The sequence below is a fragment of the Lepidochelys kempii genome, chromosome 10, assembly GCF_965140285.1.
Source record: "Lepidochelys kempii isolate rLepKem1 chromosome 10, rLepKem1.hap1, whole genome shotgun sequence".
Classification (NCBI taxonomy): Eukaryota; Metazoa; Chordata; order Testudines; family Cheloniidae; genus Lepidochelys; species Lepidochelys kempii.
The window spans coordinates 45,625,575-45,645,726 of NC_136389.1; the positions used below are offsets into that span (position 1 = coordinate 45,625,575).

Sequence of the window (20,152 nt, forward strand, 5' to 3'; positions counted from 1 at the left end):
ACATGGCCAAACATCACTGCTAACTGCTCCAAACTCGGATGCTGCACTATTCACACCTAATTGTTGGGTGACACCCATCCATCACAATATAACTTTGCATAGGAAGTTACCAAGCAATGTTATCAAGATTTAGAGAAAACCATCTAAGTAGCACGAAAAACAACAACATTTAAAAAGCTGCCACATCTCACACTATATGAATAAATGTAAGATACTTTTAACATTGGAGAATTTTAGGTTTTGCAGATTTCTCTCCAATCTCATTACTCAAGAAAATCTGCAAGACAAATACATTGTTGGTGTGCCAATACATACAGCAGGGAATTCCACTACATATTAAACTGCTCTGCCTGCTCATCCAGGAGATCAGCCAGTCAGTCTTAACAGGGACAGTGCAAGGTTAGTCCCTTCAGTATATTTCAGTGAGTTTAGTTTTGCAGCTCCTACCACTGTCTTGATGGGACTATTTCACAGCTTTGTAAGTTGCCCTGGAAGGAAATCTCATAAGACCAGACTAAACAGAATCATTTTACTGTAAAATATAGATTAGAGGATGATGGTTAAATACCTTTCAAAAGTCTCATATTCAGCTCAGCCCTGGCTACATTATAGAGATATGTGGAAGTATCCCCTACCCCTTGTCAATACTGAAACTCAGTCAATCCACACCCTGCCATGGGAGGCTTGGACATCCAAGCCAGCAACCAAATACTTCCATCTTGGGGGGAGGGGAATGAGGGAGACAGACACCAACTTTAAAATCATTTATTCACACACTAACAACATGTGACCCAACCCCTCCCCAAAATAAACAGTGACTATGAAAGTCTATGGAATGGCTTCAGCTTTCAGACAACATCCTCCACATAAACATGAAAGCAGAACAAAGCATACAAGGACAATGCAATGGATAAGGCAGCCAGGTCAGCAAGAGAGCTCACAATGCATCCCCAATGGAGGATTTATAAATATATATTTCTCATGTAGCAGTCAAAGAAAGATTAAAACCAAATGGCATCAACAGAAGAGCTTAACTCTTTTCTCGAACATTAGAAGTGATGCAGAAAGACACAAACGACAGCCAGCAGTTCCACCCTCCTCCCATCCTGTCCCATCCCCACTGACAGTCACAGGGAGGGAGAATTGCAGAATTGATCTGAGGAGGAAGGCAGTACAGACGGAGTCTCCTTCACCATCCTGGTCCCGCTGTGCTGCATTCCGCTCCCTTTGGGGTTTGATACAGAGCCTGTCTCAGCAGCGTTTGAAGTCTCCAAGGGCCTCTCTGTGGAGCTGGTAACAGAGGCATGGACCTCTGCTTTGAGATGAGGAAGATCATGAAGGAAGTGATGAATTAAAAACTAAAGCCTCCTTAACCAGTCTCACCAGAGACTTTAAAGCCAGTGACCCACATTCAGACCAGGATAGCTCACACCTTTCCTAAGGACTCCCAACCGCTCCACACAACTAACACACGAGCAGCCAAAGAGCTCACCTGAACCAGAGGTAGTGCTCCAATGCTCCTTTTATTCAATTTAGGGAGAGTACCACTGCAACACTGCCAGAGGCCTAGGCAAAGGCTCTTCTTCTAAAATAAAGCACCCGCTGGGTAAAGGTAACCTGAATGCTCCTTTGTTGAATGCTGCCATAGCGCAGTGCTGACCTTGAACAGAGTAAGACTGCTTAAACCAAAGCTGGAAGAGCAAGCTGGGGTAAGCTGTATATAGCATTGGTTACCCCAGTGCAGAAACATATAAGGTTTTAAATGTAGTGTCATTAAGAGTTAACTCAAGCACATCCCTTCTGTGTGTCTACACCCAAAACATGCCTTACATTTAAGAGTCTGAGTGAACATAAAAATAGACAAGTCTTTAAAATGTGTGCCACACATCCGGTGATCAGGAAAAAAAAAAAAAAACACTGATTGAAAACGTCAAGAAACTGATACTGCTTCTAGCCACGGCGTTCCCCCTGGCATGCCAGGCTTCCATTCACAGCCCAAGCATGAGGCACTGCTAGGCTAACAAGTATACCACACAACTGTATTTAAAGAGCTTCTATGTCAGTTCATAAACATCTTCCATTTACTATTTGGAGATTACGTGTGTGTGTATATATATAGATATATAGATATAGATATATAGTTCTCTATGTAACACATTTCAATAAAAAGTCAACTCTGAGGATATACAGGCCAATCTAACAATGAGAAATGCAGTTTCAGTCCAACAGAAGCTTGTTTTCCCTTTCCGCATGAAAGGAGATTTAACCCCTTCTCCTCTCAAAAGCATCTTCAGGTCACGCTGTCGTACTCCACAGGGGCTATTCTTCATCAGAGGAAGAGTTCTGATCCAGAGAGTACACCATGAACATCACGTCGGGTTGCGATGGAACGCAGGGGTGGCCAGGCCTCACAATCTCAAAGCCCAAGAAACTGAATGTCTTCAGAAGTGGAGCTACCCAAGGGGAGGGAAGAGAGAGATACTGTTAACCTCAGGAATGAAATGCCTTGTTAGCTGTATTCCCCAGCACAAAGTCCAGGTGGGGAATCAATATGCACATGGGCAAACTCCACATTTTCAGGGCTGCACTGCACATCAAAAAAGGAAGTTTTAGGTGGGCTGACCTTTTAAACTCAAAGATTCGTGGTTACCTTGTCCTTTCCCTATGTCTTTTTCTTCACCTGTATCTTGTCTGTTCTTTATGCTGTATCTCCATTTCCCTCCCCCTGCTTCCTCCACTCCTTTGGGTATCTTGTCTAGAGCTTATTGAGGCAGGGACTGTCCGAGTGTACAGTGCTTAGCACAACAAGGCCAGGATCCTGACTGGGGCCTCTAGATGCCAATGCAATACACAGTTGCAGAAAATGTGGACACCAAATAGGAAGATTGGTAAAAATCACAGCAGCACCTAAGCACCTCACAATGAACTAGCCCTTATCTCCCAGGGATGCTGTGAGAAACATTTACAGATGGGCAAGTGAGGCCCAGGAAGATTAAGTGACTTGCTCAAGGTTACACAGAGTCTATGGCAGTCACAAATTCCCCAGAGCTCCAAGTCCAGTGCTCTTAGACACAAGACCATCCTACATCTATTGGTAGAATCTGTAAAGTGTAGTATACACCCTAACAAAGTGTGACCTTCTTACATCACCTATGAAAGCAGTGGGTGTCGTACAAGAAATCCTTTTATCCTCTGCAGAAGGGGCATTGGGTCAGTCCCTGATCATTTTATCTCACATACTTAATATGTAACAAGGACAAGCCTCCCAACATCCGTTGTGGACTTTGTAAGCCACACATTCAATGCTAACAAATTCAGGTGTGCAGTGTTGTTGTAGTCATGTTGTTCCCAGGGTAACAAAGAGACAAGGTGGTGAGGTAATATATTTTATTGGATCAGCTTCTGTTACCCCACCCAACTTGTGTCTAACTTGCTTCTTCCAGCTGCCTGTAAGACACTATTGTGGACTCACTCCACACCACTAGGTACAATATTATTTGTAGACTAGACTTAATTGGGAGTCTGAATACATCTTCCCTGGCAGATGCAAATTTGAGCTGGGGAGCAATGGCATGAACTGTCAGTGCCAAAGGATTACATAAAAATAAGCTTAACCAGCCAACAGCATTCTTGCGGGGATGTGGGCACTTGACACACACTTGGTGGGCTTGACCATGGTGAAAGCCTTTGGGCCCAGATGATGAAGGTCACACTCACTCAGTAGCAGTTAGGGACTAATGATGGCAGCCAGTGCTAGAAGGGAGAGGGGAAGAGAACAAGGAAGTGTCCACTCATTGTGGCAGATTTGTTCTGTGTACTGAAGTATTTAGCAACTGGAATGTGAGCTCCAGATCATGAGGAAGAAAGGGTTTGAACACTGACAGTCAATTGTTTCAGGAGCAGGTAAGAAATTTCACTGCAAGGTAAAGTAATTTTAGTTGCCTTTGTACACATCTCCCAGAAACCAGCTATTACTGGCTGCCACAGTGGGTAACTCAAGTGTGCTGCCAGCTTTCTATTCATGAGAACAAAAATTTCTCACTTCCAGAAAGACACTGTCCAGCTAACCGATTTTTAAAAATATTTTCCTGTGTTTAGTGCAAGTGAGGAGCTCCTACCGATCTGAAGATAAAACAGTGATGCATGAAGACACAGAATAATCCTTTTTTTGAGAAGCAGAGGGCTAACATTAGATCCGTAAGAAGAATTTTGTTGCATCTATTAATCACTTCTACCATCACAAGGTTGTTTGATTACCAGATATTCACTCACATCTTGTCAAATTTAATACTGGCTTATTCATAACCTTGTGCTTTGCCATAAATTCCCTCAGGCTTCCTTGTTCTAATCACCTATCTGATACATCTATCTTTAGATACTAGCATATCCCTCTTAAGTCATGAGCACCTACAGGCAGGATAAGTATTACCCACAGGTCTGGAAGAAAACAGAAGTGCTGGGAGATCAACTGGTCAAACATCTGCTCAGAAACGATGAAAGGGATCAACACCAGGGCACAGAGCCAGGCGCAACCATCACTAAAAGTGTTTTAGTTCCCCCGTGGGGTAGGACAGCCACCCCACTACAAATCATGTGAACCTTGCAGTTTCATTTCTTGCTGAGAGGAAACATTAAATGAGTCCTGACTAAAGATATTAGAGATCCTGCATTGCTACTGAAGTAGTAGGGAAAGGGCACTTCTCTGCATGGCAGCCTTACTGTCCAACAGCTCAATTCCTACTGATGCAAGTTACTTTGGACATCCAGCCACAGAGACGTCCAATATCCCTTCTTTACAAGCAATAATCAGGCATTCATATAAGTCAACCAAAATAATTTCTGACTGGGCAAGTAATTTGCAAGAAAGCTAATTATGACAGTGCTTGTTGTGCAGAGATCAAAACAGGAAACTTCCTACCAGCGGAAGTGGCCTGGTGAAGCCCTGCAAAGGACAGTACTCTGCAGAGCAACAGCTGCTTCACTCTATTCTGAGGGAGGAAAAAACCACACAGAGGCGAAAGTTCTCACCTCTATCTTCTCTACTTTTTCTGAAGCAAATAAAGACGTAGTTTGCTTTCATTTTCTCTTCAGCAAATTCCAACAGCGCTAGCAATCTGTCAGGGAGGAGGAAAGGGCACATTAGTTACACCAAGCGATCAGTCCCAAGGAAGTGGCTGGGCGCTGTCAGCCTGACTTATGAGGAGGAATTGCTAAGGTGTTCTGAGGCACAAGAGATGCATCCACACTGACACATGGGAATTATGCACTTTGGTTAACACTGGAGGAAGAAATCTTGCAACAAAGCCCTGTTGAGGCAGGGCCTGTCTTTTTGTTGTTTTATTGCCCCTAGCTTAATGGGGTCCTGAGCCATAACTAGTCACCACAGTAATACACGTTAATAATATATGAGTCACTGAGTGAGTCTTCCAGCCCTTTCATTGCACATGAGGAAAGTGTTCAAGAATTTCCTTGGCACTAGACAGGGTGAGCTCTCCCACATTCATGCCAGTGCGCTAGGCATGGATATCTGTCCCACCATAACAACTGCTGAAGTCTGGGAGGTAGGCCTGATCTACATTGAAAAGTTGCATCAGCAAAGGTACCTCAGTCAGAGGGGTGAAAAAAAGCCAGCCCCTGACTGATGCAGCTATGCCAATCCCGCCCTGCCCATCCCCGGTGGACACAGCTGTGTCCATGGAAGAGGACATAGCTAACTTCATTCATGGAACTGGTGTTTCTACACCAACAGGAAAAGCCTTCTGTCCGGTGTAGGCTGCCTCTATGCTACGAGGGTTTGCCAGCACAGACATGCTGACATGGTTCAGACATGCCTTTAGTCTGAGCTGGCAGAGAAATGGTTGGTAACCAAGAGCTCCATATTTCAGAAGCAACAGTTCATAAAATGCTATTGATCTAACCTGTGCCCCACTTAACCTTTAAATGATTTGTTACGTTTCCCTTATAAAAAAGGAGCGGGGAGGAAGGGAAGGAGGCAAAGAGGAAAAATTGCCTAGGTGAGCCAGTGAGAATTTTTGCATATTGTTTCACAGAACAGGTCTCCTGCTCATGATGCAATTTTCCATCAATGCATCATGGCGAGGTGGCAGAAAACATCTGAAATATTTTCTACCAACTAGTAAAACATAAATTGCACTGATCCCAAGTACCACACCCCACTGATCAGTTTAGTCTGGGCTCTACCACCAGTCACTGACCTGGGACTTGAGTACAGTACCACAAGAACATTTACTAATAGGAATTTCAAGACCTAATTAAACAGCAGCCAGCAAGATTGAAGAACACCTAGGGATTGGAAGGGATTTTGTTAATATGATAATCATCGATTTTAATTATAACTTCCAAGGCTTATTTTACCTAACTAAAAATAATCTGTTACGAAATTGTGGTGACTTGGGCAGACAAATACCCTCAGAGAAGAATCAGTGCCTGGGGGAGTTGGGAGAGCTGGAATATTTATGAACTACAGAAAAATACAAGGATTTCTCCAGATCCTGTTTGTGCAATATGAAGTACAGTGCAGGTGTACACTGAATATTCTGCTAGCGTGTGTACCAACATATTTAGGTACCATATGAAGTTGGATCAAATTTTTAAAGGCACACAAATCTACATTTGGGATCAAACAAAAGAAGTGGAAAGGCAAATGACTATGGAAGGATATAGAGGTGAAAGGGAGATCCTGACATGTTGCCTGATAAGGGCCCAATGAAATTTACACACAACATTTATAATTAATCTGTGTTGTCCACTTCAACATGAAGTTATGGGATCTCAGAGTTCAGAGATACTTTAAAGGGTTCTGGGATGGCTACAGGAGAACAGACAGCTCCACTAAGAGCAGGCTAACTCAAACTGATGACAAAGGAAAATTATGCTTTGGAACAATGTAATTATCTGTAGGGAAATAAAAATGCTCACCCCCAAAAGCTTGTCTAATTGGTCAAGAGAAAAATTTGAGGAGATAACCCCTTCTCCATAAGCATTTAGTCACCAGCCCTTGCTAGAGGCAGATTACCAGAGCAAGATCACTACTGGTCTGACCTGGAATGGGAAATACTATGTACCAAATAATCACGTTGACCCTTTACACTATTTGAATTCTTATGCTAAAAAGGAGAAGGGCAAATGTCTCTTGATCCCCAGGGGGGAAGAAAAAAAATACACACAGAACCACAAAAATACGGAAGCTTTGGTGTAGAAGGGAATAATGGAATATTTATATTTACAATCTAAGAATGGAGGTATAGAATAAATCCCTTCCCCCTTTATCCTGTCAAAGCAATCCCCCGTGTCACATTGGCTACAAGCCATACCTTCTTCCACAGGCAGTTAACCCTGCATATGGCACTCACACAGCTTTAGGATCTTACCCTTCTTTGCTCCCGTCAGCTAATAAGCCATCAGGGATTTCCACAAAAAGGCTCTGATTGGAAAGCACTGCATCCCAGGAGGAGATCTTCACTTCCGTAATCTTGTACTGGAAGTGGACAATGTGAGGTTTCCCTTCATGCACTGGGACATCTTGGTTAACAGTGAGCTTCTCGTCCTTCAGATTTTGATGGGGGGAAAAAAGGGAAGAGTGAAATACAGTCTGAGCTACTAAAATAAATTCAGTTATTTCAATGTCCTTCAACACTAGGTAATGTCGGTGCCACCTGTGGGGTTCCATTTAGGAAAAAATACCTATGATTTAGAACAGTTTTACAAGCCATAGCCTGATTTGAAAATTTGTGTTAGTGCAATTTTAAATTAACATTTATAATGAACTAAAATAGAAATGCTTTTTTGGAACTGACTGAATGGGTCTTGCTTAAATTTTACAAATTGCTACAGAACAAAGAACAAAATACTAAAACTGTTTGGCTCCAAATTCTTTCCAGACAGGATTCCTTCCCCCCCCCCCCCACAAGACTTCACCACTCCCTTTAACTCTAAAAATAAACGCCTGACATGCTAGTACCCACCTGTGAGAACAGACACCCAGGATTACTAGTCACATTGAGACATTAAGGCCAAAGAGTTCTAAGGATCTACATTCATCTAGCACAGTGTAAGTAAGTGAATTAATTTGCCAAACTCCTTGGTAAACATGTGCTTAGTCCTAACTACAGAGAATTTGCTAGAAGATTCGAGTCTTCCACTGAAAAGTTGTATTAGCTATGATTGCGTGTGCCCAGACCATGACCAATCAAACATACGAGAGATCAATACTTTAGCTATGTTTAAAGCTCTCCTAGACACTTTAAAGCCTAAAAACACCTATCCAATGCTTTTGTAGAATATTCTATTTTCAATCTAGCCTAAAATATGAACTTCAGAAAGATGAACATTTAATAAAGGGTTTTTTCTACTCCTAAGAAATGCGAAGTAAAACGTGAAATTTTAATTAGGAAAGAATAATTAAAAACTCAGATACAAAACAGTCACTTTGGCAACTGACGCCTATAAATAGGTAAAGAACATGTAACTAAAAATCCACTATTTTTAGGGTGTTTTTTTTTTTAAAACATTGTCTGATCCTAGAGTAGACAGTGTGTTGTCATACCATAATGATCACCGTAAAGAGAACTCAAGTTTCCTCATTCAAATTCCCTCCAGTTCAATTATAACTTGTTTTGCTGATACCACGTGTTCAGAATTACATGCGTGAACAGCAGTAACGCCATTTCATTCCACAACAGGTTACACTGACCAATCTGTACAATTAACTATGTCCCAGAGAACACAGCTGTCTTCAGTTCCAATACTCACTTAGTAGTACAGGGTATCCACTAAGGTCTGACCAGTTCTGTGCCTAATGGCATTCCAAAGCATTTGCCCAAAGTCAGATTTACAGCTCCTAAATCTGAAGCTATTGCAGCCACTAGCCAATTCCAGTGCACATGGATCTGGTGGTCTCTCTTTGTTGGGGTTCTCTGAATTCATGTTCTTGCATAAAACATGAGTGAATGAACTCAAGAGCATTTCCCAGAACTTACTGCCAAAGCAGGAGGCATCAAATGAGTATTAAACAGCAGACAGAAGTCTTTAGCAGTCAAATTGAACTGAAGTGGTAATGAAAGGCAGGCTATCAGAACTCATGTTTAGTGACGTCTCACTGACAAAGATGTCAGGTCAGAAACACTATTTGGATGCATTCTACATTTCAAATGTATGTCCAAAAAGATGCCATTTCAAATATATCAGCTGCCAGTTACAGTTGTAAACAAAATGAATAACAGAATTTTAAATATTAATGGCCTATTTGTCTTAAGGACTTTCCTGCGGCTGAAAATTGACATTCATGGTTCCTCTCTATTACAGTTATAGTTACTGTAGCATGAAAGAGATGACAGTATTGCTTTCTTTGGATTTTGCTTAAGAAAAATCTCTGGGGAAACACCAAGAACAGCTTAAGTCATCCAAGACTAATGAAGTCAGAGATGCCAACAAGTAGAAAGACAGCATCAGTTTTGAAAGTGAGGCTATGGCAAGGCCTGGGAACACTGCATTGCTAAAAGACTCCTGCTAGCTGATCCAGGAGAACTGACTGGCTAGAAGGAAACAGCATCCAGCACTCCTCAACCAGAAGGTAGCATGCCTGGGAAGAACATTTGTGATACCACCCCTTACAAGAAAGAAAGGCTTTTATGAAGAGGAATGTTTCAATGGCAGGTTCTGTTCACCCTACAGCACGTTGGACTCACGTTCATCAGTGAGGTTCTACAACACAGCAGTGCTGCTTTCTACAGCACACTGAAACTCCTGGTGGTAGTGGGTCAAAAGTGGATTTTTTACTGAGTTACATATGTAATGATTATATTAATCACTTCCACTAGTCCTCAGGTTATTTTGATACTAACTTCAAAAACTCGCTTTGAGTCTTCGGTTTTACTCTGCCTTGCATTCTCAGCTTCAAACAGTTGCTTCGTGTGGACAATGCAGATGCGCTAGAAATCAGTGGGGAAGCTGGAGTTTTGACAAGTGAGCAGAGGGGCAGCTGGGGCTTTGGCCACTGGGAAGAGATGGGCATCTGTTTGGGGTTTTATTTAATGAAATTTATTTTGAAAGTGTTCCCACCTGAAGCATGTACACATGAACAACATTTAATAAAAAAATTGGAAGCAGTCTGCAAAGTAGGAAATCCTCCCAAGCTGTCACCCCACCTAATACTTTCCTAGCAAAAGACTGGGGGAAAGCGCTAGTTTTGCGACATGATTGAATGGTCAGCAAATTTGGGTTCTGAAAGACCCTCCTCTCCAAACTGTCTCAAGAACCCTCCCAACTAAGCCAGCTGACTCCACCCAAGTGCCTCAGCTGCTCTCAACTGATTCTCCTCACGTAAGAGATGGTCTCTGAGGGACAACCTGTATAACCCTAAATGGCTTAAAACCAACACTGTACTGTACCCAAACATTAACGGGAAGCTGTGTTGATTATGGAATACAGGCGTCACATGTGGTTTTCAAGCACCATCAAGAAAGCAAGCAGCTGATGGATTCATGTTAGTGCACAGCACCATCTGGAGCACATGATAGTGATCCAGTCTGGCAGTGACAAGGCATGGATTACCCTGGAGAGGTCCCACAACCACAAGGAATGGTCCTGGCCAAGGGTAGAAGGTAAAAAGCATTCTCAGCTAGTGAAGCTATTTTAAGCACCCAGGAGACAGAGGAATATTGGGGAATTCGGGAAGGTATCTTTCTCATCTCCCTTGCGCACAGGAGGAGATCGGATATTCAGTTTGTTTTTTAAATGGGAATTCAACTCCGTTCCCACCCAGCAACTCTCAACAGCAACCAGCTGCTCCATGGTCCCCAACCCTAATCACTTCTTCAACCCAACTGTCAGATAACCACTGTAGCCACACTTTTCTAAATAATCAGCTTTAAAATAGGATGGCACTGAAGTCATCATTAGGTTTCTGAGTCAACAATCCTTGGAGACAAATAGTGCCACTCACAGCTCTCAGGGTTATTGCTTCAGTTTGTCCAGTTACAGGCTCAGGAAGACAAAAACATTGCAAACGTGACTGATGGATATTATCTGTGCAACCCCAATGGCTAAAATCTCATCTGGAAAAGCATTTAGAATCTGCAGCCAACTTCTAATTTAGGGGGCAGACTCTAGGGACAAATCTGCTGCTGAATCACAGAAGGAGGAGGGGGAGGGGAAGGGGAAGGGGAAAAAAAAAAAAAGACTCCCAGACAGACTTATGCCCCCTCACTCCCTGATGGTATCAATGGATGATAGTGTAGAGTTAGAAAAGCAAACTTCGAGACCATTCAGTCAATCAACAAAGCGCATAGTTCTCTGAAGATGTAACTTGAAGTGAAAAAACCCACTGCCAATATCATAATTTATGCTGAAATCTTATTTTTAAAATGTCAGATTACTTCACCAAATCAGTACTAGAACTCCCACCTGCTGCTGATTCATTTTATTCTATTAGCCAGACCTAATACAGCGCACACAGCAATGCAACAGGAACACTGCTACAGACGAACACCATCTTGTGAAAACAGCCATTATAAAAAAAAAGTATTATGAGTAGCATGCATCTATTCTAGCCAATAAGCCCACATTACAGTGGCAACTATGCGGTTGACAACCAATTTTAAGTGCTAATATAGTTTAGAACCAACGAGGACTGGGATATTCTCCACCTCCACATAACTACGGAAGCCAAACTATGGTTCAGACTAATCTCCCCGGTAGCCAAGTTTTAACAGTTGCCAGAAAAAAAAACTGTCTGCATTCCTCAGCATGCCTGTGCTAGCCACCGTTCAGATGTCTTGCTAGCACAGTTTCAACCAAAGAATGGCCCAGGCCTAAGTGTTACAGTAAGGTGGATGCTACAGCTATAACGCAACTGCACTGAGCCTTTGTTTACAGATGGATTTGAGGAGTGTCAGCCTCAAGTTTACATCCTGACTAGTCAGCTTCTGCTCTAAGATGGTATTAAGATCAGATCACCGGTGTTTGATTCTATTAAAACTCAGAGGATTGTACTTGTTTATAATGTCCAATGCTGGATTAGGTAGCCTCTCACATCTAATCAGACTGTTTTGGGTTTGCTAACTTGAGCAAGAGAAGTTGCCATCTGTTCTGAACGCACAAAACACAGAATAGCAGTGCTGAAAAATGGGTTGACTTTTCCTGTGGGGAACAGGTTTATTCATTAGGTGTGAAGGGAGCTTGCATGGTTCCGCACACTCACTGTATTTACTATAGCTTCAAACCATCAACCTTAACAAAACTACTGGGGGTAACAGCTGTTGTGGCCAAGCCAGGTTATAACAGCTGGGACAGAGTCAGTTTTAAAAGTCATGCCTTAGCCCAAGGACAATCCTGAGCTACAGAAGTGTATTTTTAAAAAGAGATCATTAAAACTGTTTGGCTCTATGCATACTAGCCAATCAGATTCCTCAATAGGAGGTATACACAGTACTTTCATGGTGCTCTTGTTTCTGTAGCGCAGAAAGGGCCTTAGTTTCAGGAAGATCTTCTGTTTCCACTGTTATGCTTGAGGGTGAGATTAAAAAAAAGAAGACACAGAATGTTTCAGAAGGCAAAAAACTAGGACCAGGAAGGGAGAAAGCAGTGGGCTGGGACTGACAGATTGAAAAGGGAGGTCTATATATGCATCTACACAGAAAGGATGGCAGAGTGTTACAGGATAGGGGAAAAGCTGCCCGTATCTGTCCTGTCCTTTCTGCTCGGAGTAGATATGCATGTGTGAGGGTTCTCCCTCCCCCCAAACCTCATCACAGCTACTTAAGTTTCTTTCCTGCCAAAGAACCCCTATCCCCACACTCTATTGGAATAAACTGGGCCAGGTTATGACAATAGAGCAGCGTAACTACATGGATTAACCTTGGGCCTAATTCCCAAACAATTGGGGGAAACAAGTTTTATACAAGCCCTCTCTCAGGTGGCTGTTTCTTTATCGATGTATATTGAAATACAATTAAACCACTATCTCCCCAGCTCAAAAACATGGAGTCAGGAAGAAAAGTCGGTTTCCAGGAATGGGAAGCAGATCAGGAGACTTCTGAAATCTGCTCAAAGAAGTTCTATTTATGACCTAAAGTTTGGTTTCAGGTCAACTCAGCAGGATACATGCAAATGAGCGTTAGAGGAGAAGGTGTCAAGATAGTGACGTTTTTAAAGACAAAACCTTTACCTCATGTTATTACAGTCTTGAACTAAATCTCTCAGATTAGACGCTCAAGGACAAATTTCCATTTTAGTGAAAATTTACTGTGCACGAGACATCTAATCTGGTTATATTTCTTAATTAATCCAAGAGGAACAGCAGGAAGGACCATGTGTACTGACAGTTTATTGGGGAAAAAGGATGTTATGATCCACCAGAGCCAAATGACTTGAGAACCCCATGTGTGCAGTTTCCTCTTGGCATGTACAGCACCCGCAGCCTCCTGCCAAGTTTACCCACCCAGAGCACGTACTTCAGCACAAGTCCCTGTCTGCAATACAATACCAGCTCTGACCACAGACTATGTTGTGCAGTAAAGCTCTCTTAATTGAAGAGCTGAATATTTTAAGTTTCTTAACATAAAAAATGGCAATAAAGAAAGGCAACCCAACCCGTTCCATTTATAATACTGCTGGAAACAAATACCATGTGTTTAATATTCTAGTCTCAAATGTGGGGGGGGGGGGGGGGGGGGGGAGAAGGGGAGGGAGGGAGACAGATTCTAAGGAACAGATGCCCAGGATCAGAAGTTAACATTTCATTTACAGCTGCTTTGCACCAAACCAAGTGCCATACTGGAATAAATTATGTTAATAAGGAATTACTTGCTTTCAATGGAGGCCCTGTGACAACCCATAGGGGCAAAGATTAAATGGATTTTTGCCAACAGCACCCAAGGAATTAAACTTAATACAGGTACAAGAACTAGGGGTCACCAAATGAAATTAATAGGGAGCAAGTTTAAAACAAACAAAAGGAAGTATTTTTTCCACACAATGCAGTCAACCTGTGGAACTCTTTGCCAGAGGATGTCGTGAAGGCCAAGACCATAACACAGTTCAAAAAAGAACTAGGTAAGTTCATGGAGGATAGGTCCATTGATTAGCCAGGATGGGCAGAAATGATGTCCCTAGCCTCTGTTCGCCAGAAGCTGGGATTGGGCAACAGGGGATGATGAATCACTTGATGATTACCTGTTCTGTTCATTCCTTCTGGGCACCTGGCATTGGCCACTGTCGGAAGACAGGATCCTGGGCTAGATGGCCCTTTGGTCTGACCCAGTATGCCGGTTTTTATGTTATTTGGGACACTGTATTCTTAGACAGCAATTAATGCCAACACCCCTGCTGGAAATCTTTTCAGTGTCAGTGGTAGGCGAGAGCAATTCTAAACGAGAGGCCCCCCAAAGCCATTATATTTTTCAAAAGTGTCTTCTCCAGAGGGGACTTCATTCCAAGTGATTGTGTCAGTGGAATACACAAAAAAACTTGAGTCAGATTAGTGAATGAATGACAATGAGGTTGGCGAAGTGAACACTCTTCAGAGCCCCCGATCTCTACCCATTGTTTTCTAGGTGACTCAAGAATTCCTCCAAAGTCCACTACTGATGCCCTACCATTTTTCTCTTCCTCTCTCCAAACTGATATCAACTGTTACTCTTATGTTAACTATTTAAAGGTAGCTGCAATAGACATGGCCCACAGGAATCACTCATACCACTGGATTAATAATCCTAGCAAGGATTATGTTGCCTTCTCTGCAAGTACCAAAGGGCTATATAGCGTACCAAAGCTGACATTTATAGCACAGCACAGTGTTTAACCACAAAAAACTCCTCCTGCCAGAACAAAAAAGAAAAAACTAAAAAGTTCACTGTGCTCAAATTAAAAGAAAAGTCATCCCCAAAATAGGTCAGATAAAATGACTGAAGTGTCTTATACTCTCAAAGATTCCAGCAGGATATTTTTGTGACTGTGACGCTACAGGGCCTATTCCCTCCCACCCCCCCAGTCAAAGTAGATGTTGCCTAAAGAGTGCACAGTTAAATATCTGTCTAGCACAAAGGACAAATCAAACATTTCTGAATTGGTAGGCACAGCATGCCATCAGGGTTCCAATCACTAACAGATCCTTACTCCTTGGGCTGATGGGAGAGGTCTTGTGGCAGATTATCCCATGAAGGAGAAACATTTGTCACTCAAAGATAACCCCATTAAACTATTAAGGAGTGTGCTACTGATGGACTTTGTAGGAAGAGACAGACAATTCTCAATGGCTGGAAGCTGAAGGGAAAAAAACAGAACTGAGGGCAAAAAACAAAGAAAGGTACAGACGGATTTATGGCTGGACGGGACCTTGAGAGGTCATAAAGTTCAGTCCCCTATACTGAGGCAGGACCATGTATTGTAAACCTAGACCATCCTTGACTGGGTTTTGTCTATCCTGTTTAGAAACTTCCAGTGAAGGGGATTCCACAATCCCCTTTGGGAGCCTAATCCAGGATTTAACTATTCTTATTATTCAAAAATTTTCCCTCGTATCTAACCTAAAAATCTTGCTTGCTGCAGATGAAGCCCATTACTTCCTGTCCTACTTTCAGTGGACATGGAGAACAATTGTTTACACTCCTCTTTATAACAGTCCTTAACATATTTAAAGGCTTATTGGGTCCCACCTTGGTACGCTTTTCTCAAGACTAAACATGCCCAGTTTTTTCAGCCTCTCTCGATAGTCCAGAAGAGAGCAACAAAAATGATAAAAAGTTTAGAAAACCTGACCTATCTCCAATTAGTCCACATCTTTCCACTGGACACAGTACTTCATTTGAGGCCTCACCAGTGCTGAGTACAGTGGGACAGCTACCTCCTATGTCTTGCATTGAACACTCTTGTTAATACATGCCAGAATGATATTAGCCTTTTTCACAACTGTAACACATTGCTGACCCATTCAATTTGTGGCCCACTATAACACCCACGTCCTTTTCAGCAGTACTACAACCTAGCGAGTATTTCCCAATTTGTAGTTGCGCATTTGATTCTTTGTTTCCAAGTACTGTACTTTGCACTTGTTTTTACTGAATTTCCATCTTGCTGATTTCAGACCAATTCATCAGGGTCCTTTTGAATTCTAATCCTGTCCTCCGAAGTGCCTGTAACTCCTCCCAGCTCACTGTCATCTGCAGACTTTCTAAGCACACTCTCCACTTCATTATCTAAGGCAATAATGAAACCTCTGACTAGTACCAGACCCACGACTGCCCCCTGAGGGACCCCACTAGATATTATCCCCCAATTTGGTAGCAAACAATTGATAACTACTGTGAGTATGGTCTTTCCAAGCAGTAGTGCACCTACCTTATAGTAATTAAATCTAGACCACAATTCCTTAGTTTGCTTATGAGAATGTCATGTGGGACTGGGTCAAAAGCCTAACTAAAATCAAGATATATCACATCTACTGCTTCCCCCCATCCACTAGGCCAGTAACCCTGTCAAAGAAGGAAATTAGGTTGGTTTGGCATGATTTACTCTTGACAAATCCATGTTGGCTATTCCTTATAACCCTATTATCCTCTAAATGTTACAAATTGATTGTTTAATAACTTTTTCCAGGTACTGAAGTTAGGCTGACTGATTTATAATTCCCCAGGTCCTCCTTGTTCCCATTCTTAAAAAAGGAACTATGTGCAACCTTCTCTAGTATTCTGGGACCTAGACCGTCCTCCATGAGTTCTTGGAGAGAATCGCTAATGGTTCCGAAATTGCTTTAAAACAAAAGCTCCAGCTGAAGGCATTTTACTATGCGTTCTCCTCCTATATACATTTCAAACAATACCTATGGTAGGGGTTGAAAGTGGGGAAGCAGCCCGCACCCTTCCATACTGCTATCATCAGTAATCTCTAGGACACAGCATTCCTGTCTAACCTGTAAGACTGTCAGCCACTCCGGTTTAGCATTTTATCTTTTTGGTCCCTACTTCCTATTGTTCAGAAGATGTTTAGAAAGTTACTTCATGTGTTTACACACCAGCCTCATGGATACCCCAAGGAACACAGAGCTCTGGGAATAGTATTGGTGAGTTAATTATTCAAAGCAGACCAGCATGGAGAACTCACTTATTTCTCAATTAGTAGGTGGTATTTTTTTCTTTAAACAAAACCGCATTCAGGCCAGTGTTTCTACTTGATTAACTTGGCAGTGTCACTTAAGTTTAAGGGTCTTACCTTATTTATCTAGTCTAGTTACCTTATAACCAGTGCTTGAATTATAATGGAAAGAAGTAGGGTAGTCATTAATGGATGGTGCTGGATGCCACAGCAAGTGAGATGCCAGGGTATTCCTTGGCCTGCTCCTGTGCTGGCATCCTCTGCACTGCCAAGCCAAACTCAGCTGCACAAGACTGCCTTTCCCCCTCTGCCTTCACCATCCCCTGCTTTCTGCCCTGCCTCTTCTCCTAACCTCAACTGCCGTTCCTCCACCCCAAACTGCCCTACCCCTAACTCCACCATCACCCCTACCTGTTACTGCCAACCTTCTGCCCCGCCCTCTTCCCACAATCATAACTCCCCCTTCTGCGCCAACCAAAATCCCTTCTACCTGCCACTACCACTTACATCCCATCTGACTTTTGACCTCACCTACTGCCCTTGACTTCCCAAGGCTCTGCACCCACCCAACTGCTCCTAGCTCCCCAAGCTCTGTCTATGGATTCTCCATTCCACTTCGATTCCCCACTCCACCCATGCTTCTCCCAATGTGTAGCTCCTAAAAGGGACAGGATTTGACCTTTGCCCCCCTCATCTGCTGTGGTAGCAGCTCCCGTTTTCTGCTCTTTCCCTCTTGTAGGGTTCCTGGCTTGTGCAATTGCACCCATCCCCCTTTCCCATCTCTTCACAGCCCATGGCCAGAGGAGCGGTTGGGACAGGACTCGGCAGGCTTACTCTGATTTCTGCCAAGCAGCTGGCCAGGGTGCTGGACCGCACCTCTCGCTTCCTGCCAGGACGAAGGGGCTTCTCTAGAGGAGAGCGTTGGAGCCTGAGAGACCCCAGTGAAGCACTGAGCCTGGGCAGCAGGACCTGCTTTGTGTGCGGGGGGATCTCCTGCAAAGAGTGGTGGCACCGGGGCCCTGATCACCCAGGAAAGCCTCCCAGTCTCTTTCCAGACCATCCCCTTGTGGTGCCCCAGCTCCTGCTGCCATGAGGCAGGGGCACCTGCTGATCTCTCTGCAGCACCACGCCCTGCTCCTGGCTGCACAGGGAGAAGGGCCAAAACAGTACCCCCCCGCACCTTTGATTAAATCGGAAATAGGGTGGCCCCTAGAAGTAGTAAGGCAGCCCCAGCCCCCCAGTCTGAGCATTGCTTATAACAGAACAGTAGCATTTCTTTAAGTGCACAAGAGAACACAGAGCTCTCAGTTATAAAAAAAACAAACAGGCAATTCGTTCTCTACATATTGAGTCAGGCTCACCTTATATATCAGAGAAGGATCCCTGCCACACCCTCGCCCACCGGGGATCTTCGACAGTGGGTGAGGGGCATCAGGAGCACCACAGAGGCCCTGGAACAATGTGCCTGGAGCATGGTAGCTGGGGACTGTTACTCAAAGGTAAAATACTACTGCAAAAGAGAAAGAACAGCACAAAGTTATATTAGCAAATGTTTAGTGGTTCAGCTGTCAAGACTCCAAATGACAATTCGAGAACACTTGTGATAGAACGTCACTGACAAATTTCATGTTTCTAGCACTTGGATGTGTAAATCAAAGATACCTGAGCTCTGTTTTATCAGAAAAACTGTAGTGTTATTTGAAACTGAGGAGGGGCTTCTTGTAAAAGTTGGGAGTGTGCTCAGCATCCTCCCACCAATAAGGGAGGTTTGGAAAACTGCCAATAGCAGATGGCTGGAAAGGCAGGACCACATGAGTACACATTTTCTATAAACAAACACCTACAAATAAATAGGATCTAGAACAGGGAGGTTTAAATTTCACATTTTCAAAGAAGGAGGAGGAACGAGGGCGCTAATTCTCAAAACAGCATAAGTGCACTATAAAATGTTTAAGATGTTGACATTTTCATATTCCAATAAAGCCTCATGTGAGATCCAATGTCAGGCTGAAGGATACTTACAAAGTTTTCCACATGCACTTGTGCCCTAAATGTTGTTGATTTCTTGTGGGGCGAGCACAAGAGAGAGTAGAGAATTCAGAAGCTTACTTGGGTTAAGAAAGCTTCCCTTACAGTTCATGCTTTAATACATAGCCAGAGGGTCACTGAAGCAAAGACTAAGGGCATGGCTATACTACGAAGTTTACAACGGTGCACCTGCACCAATGCAGCTGTGCTGCTGTAAACTTTGTGTAGCTGCTCTAAGGCTATGTCTACACTAAAGCTTATATTGGCATAACTTATGTCGCATTTCGGAGCGTGAATATTAGCAGGAGAGCATCTCCTGTCAACTTAGCTACTGTCATTTGTGGAGGTGGTTTTATTATTCCAACGAGAGAGCTCTCTTCCTGTCGCCATAGAGCGTCTTCACCGGACACACTACAACATCACAGCATGTATAGGCATGGCCTAAGCCAGGGGTCTCAAACACATGGCCCGCGGAGTTATTTGCTGCGGCCTGCCAAGCTCCCTGCGTCCTCCGAGTTATTTCTGGCAGCCGCCAAGCTCCCCTCTCCCGCCACCCCCCTTTCCCCCACAGCGCGTCGCGTCTGCGCTCCTCTGCCTACCTTCTGGTGCTTCCTGCCGCTTAGCACTTGCCAGGAAGGATGGGGGAGGAGCGGGGAGCCACACGCTCAGGGAAGGAGGCGGAGAAGAGGTGGTGATTTGGGGAAGGGGCGGAGCCTCATGGAATGGGTGGAGTGGGGGCAGCATAGGTCAGTGATGCTGTCCTTGGGCCAACATACTAGTCCTCATGTGGCCCTCCTGGTGATCCGAGTTTGAGATCCCTGGCCTAAACCGACAGGAGAGCACTTTCCCATCAGCTTAACTACTCCAGCCCTTGCTACCGCCAACATAGCGCTATCCACACCAGCACTTATGTCACTGTAACTTATGTCGCTCAGAGGGGTGGTTCAGTCACACCCCTGAACGACATAAGCTGTAATACACAGACATAGCCTAAGTCTCTTTTACACTCCACCTG

The 20,152-nt window shown here is 43.5% G+C and overlaps 1 protein-coding gene across 1 annotated transcript in view; it reads right to left on the reverse strand.

Moving 5' to 3' along the window:
• Positions 1 to 749: 749 nt before the first annotated feature.
• Positions 750 to 20,152, reverse strand: part of OAZ2 (ornithine decarboxylase antizyme 2) — a 28,241-nt gene continuing 8,838 nt past the window's right edge. The window contains 5 exon segments of the mRNA XM_073361542.2: positions 750 to 2,453; positions 5,029 to 5,114; positions 7,392 to 7,567; positions 18,471 to 18,542; positions 18,544 to 18,619. Coding sequence (XP_073217643.1) covers positions 2,320 to 2,453; positions 5,029 to 5,114; positions 7,392 to 7,567; positions 18,471 to 18,542; positions 18,544 to 18,619 — 544 coding nt within the window. The 3' untranslated portion in view covers positions 750 to 2,319.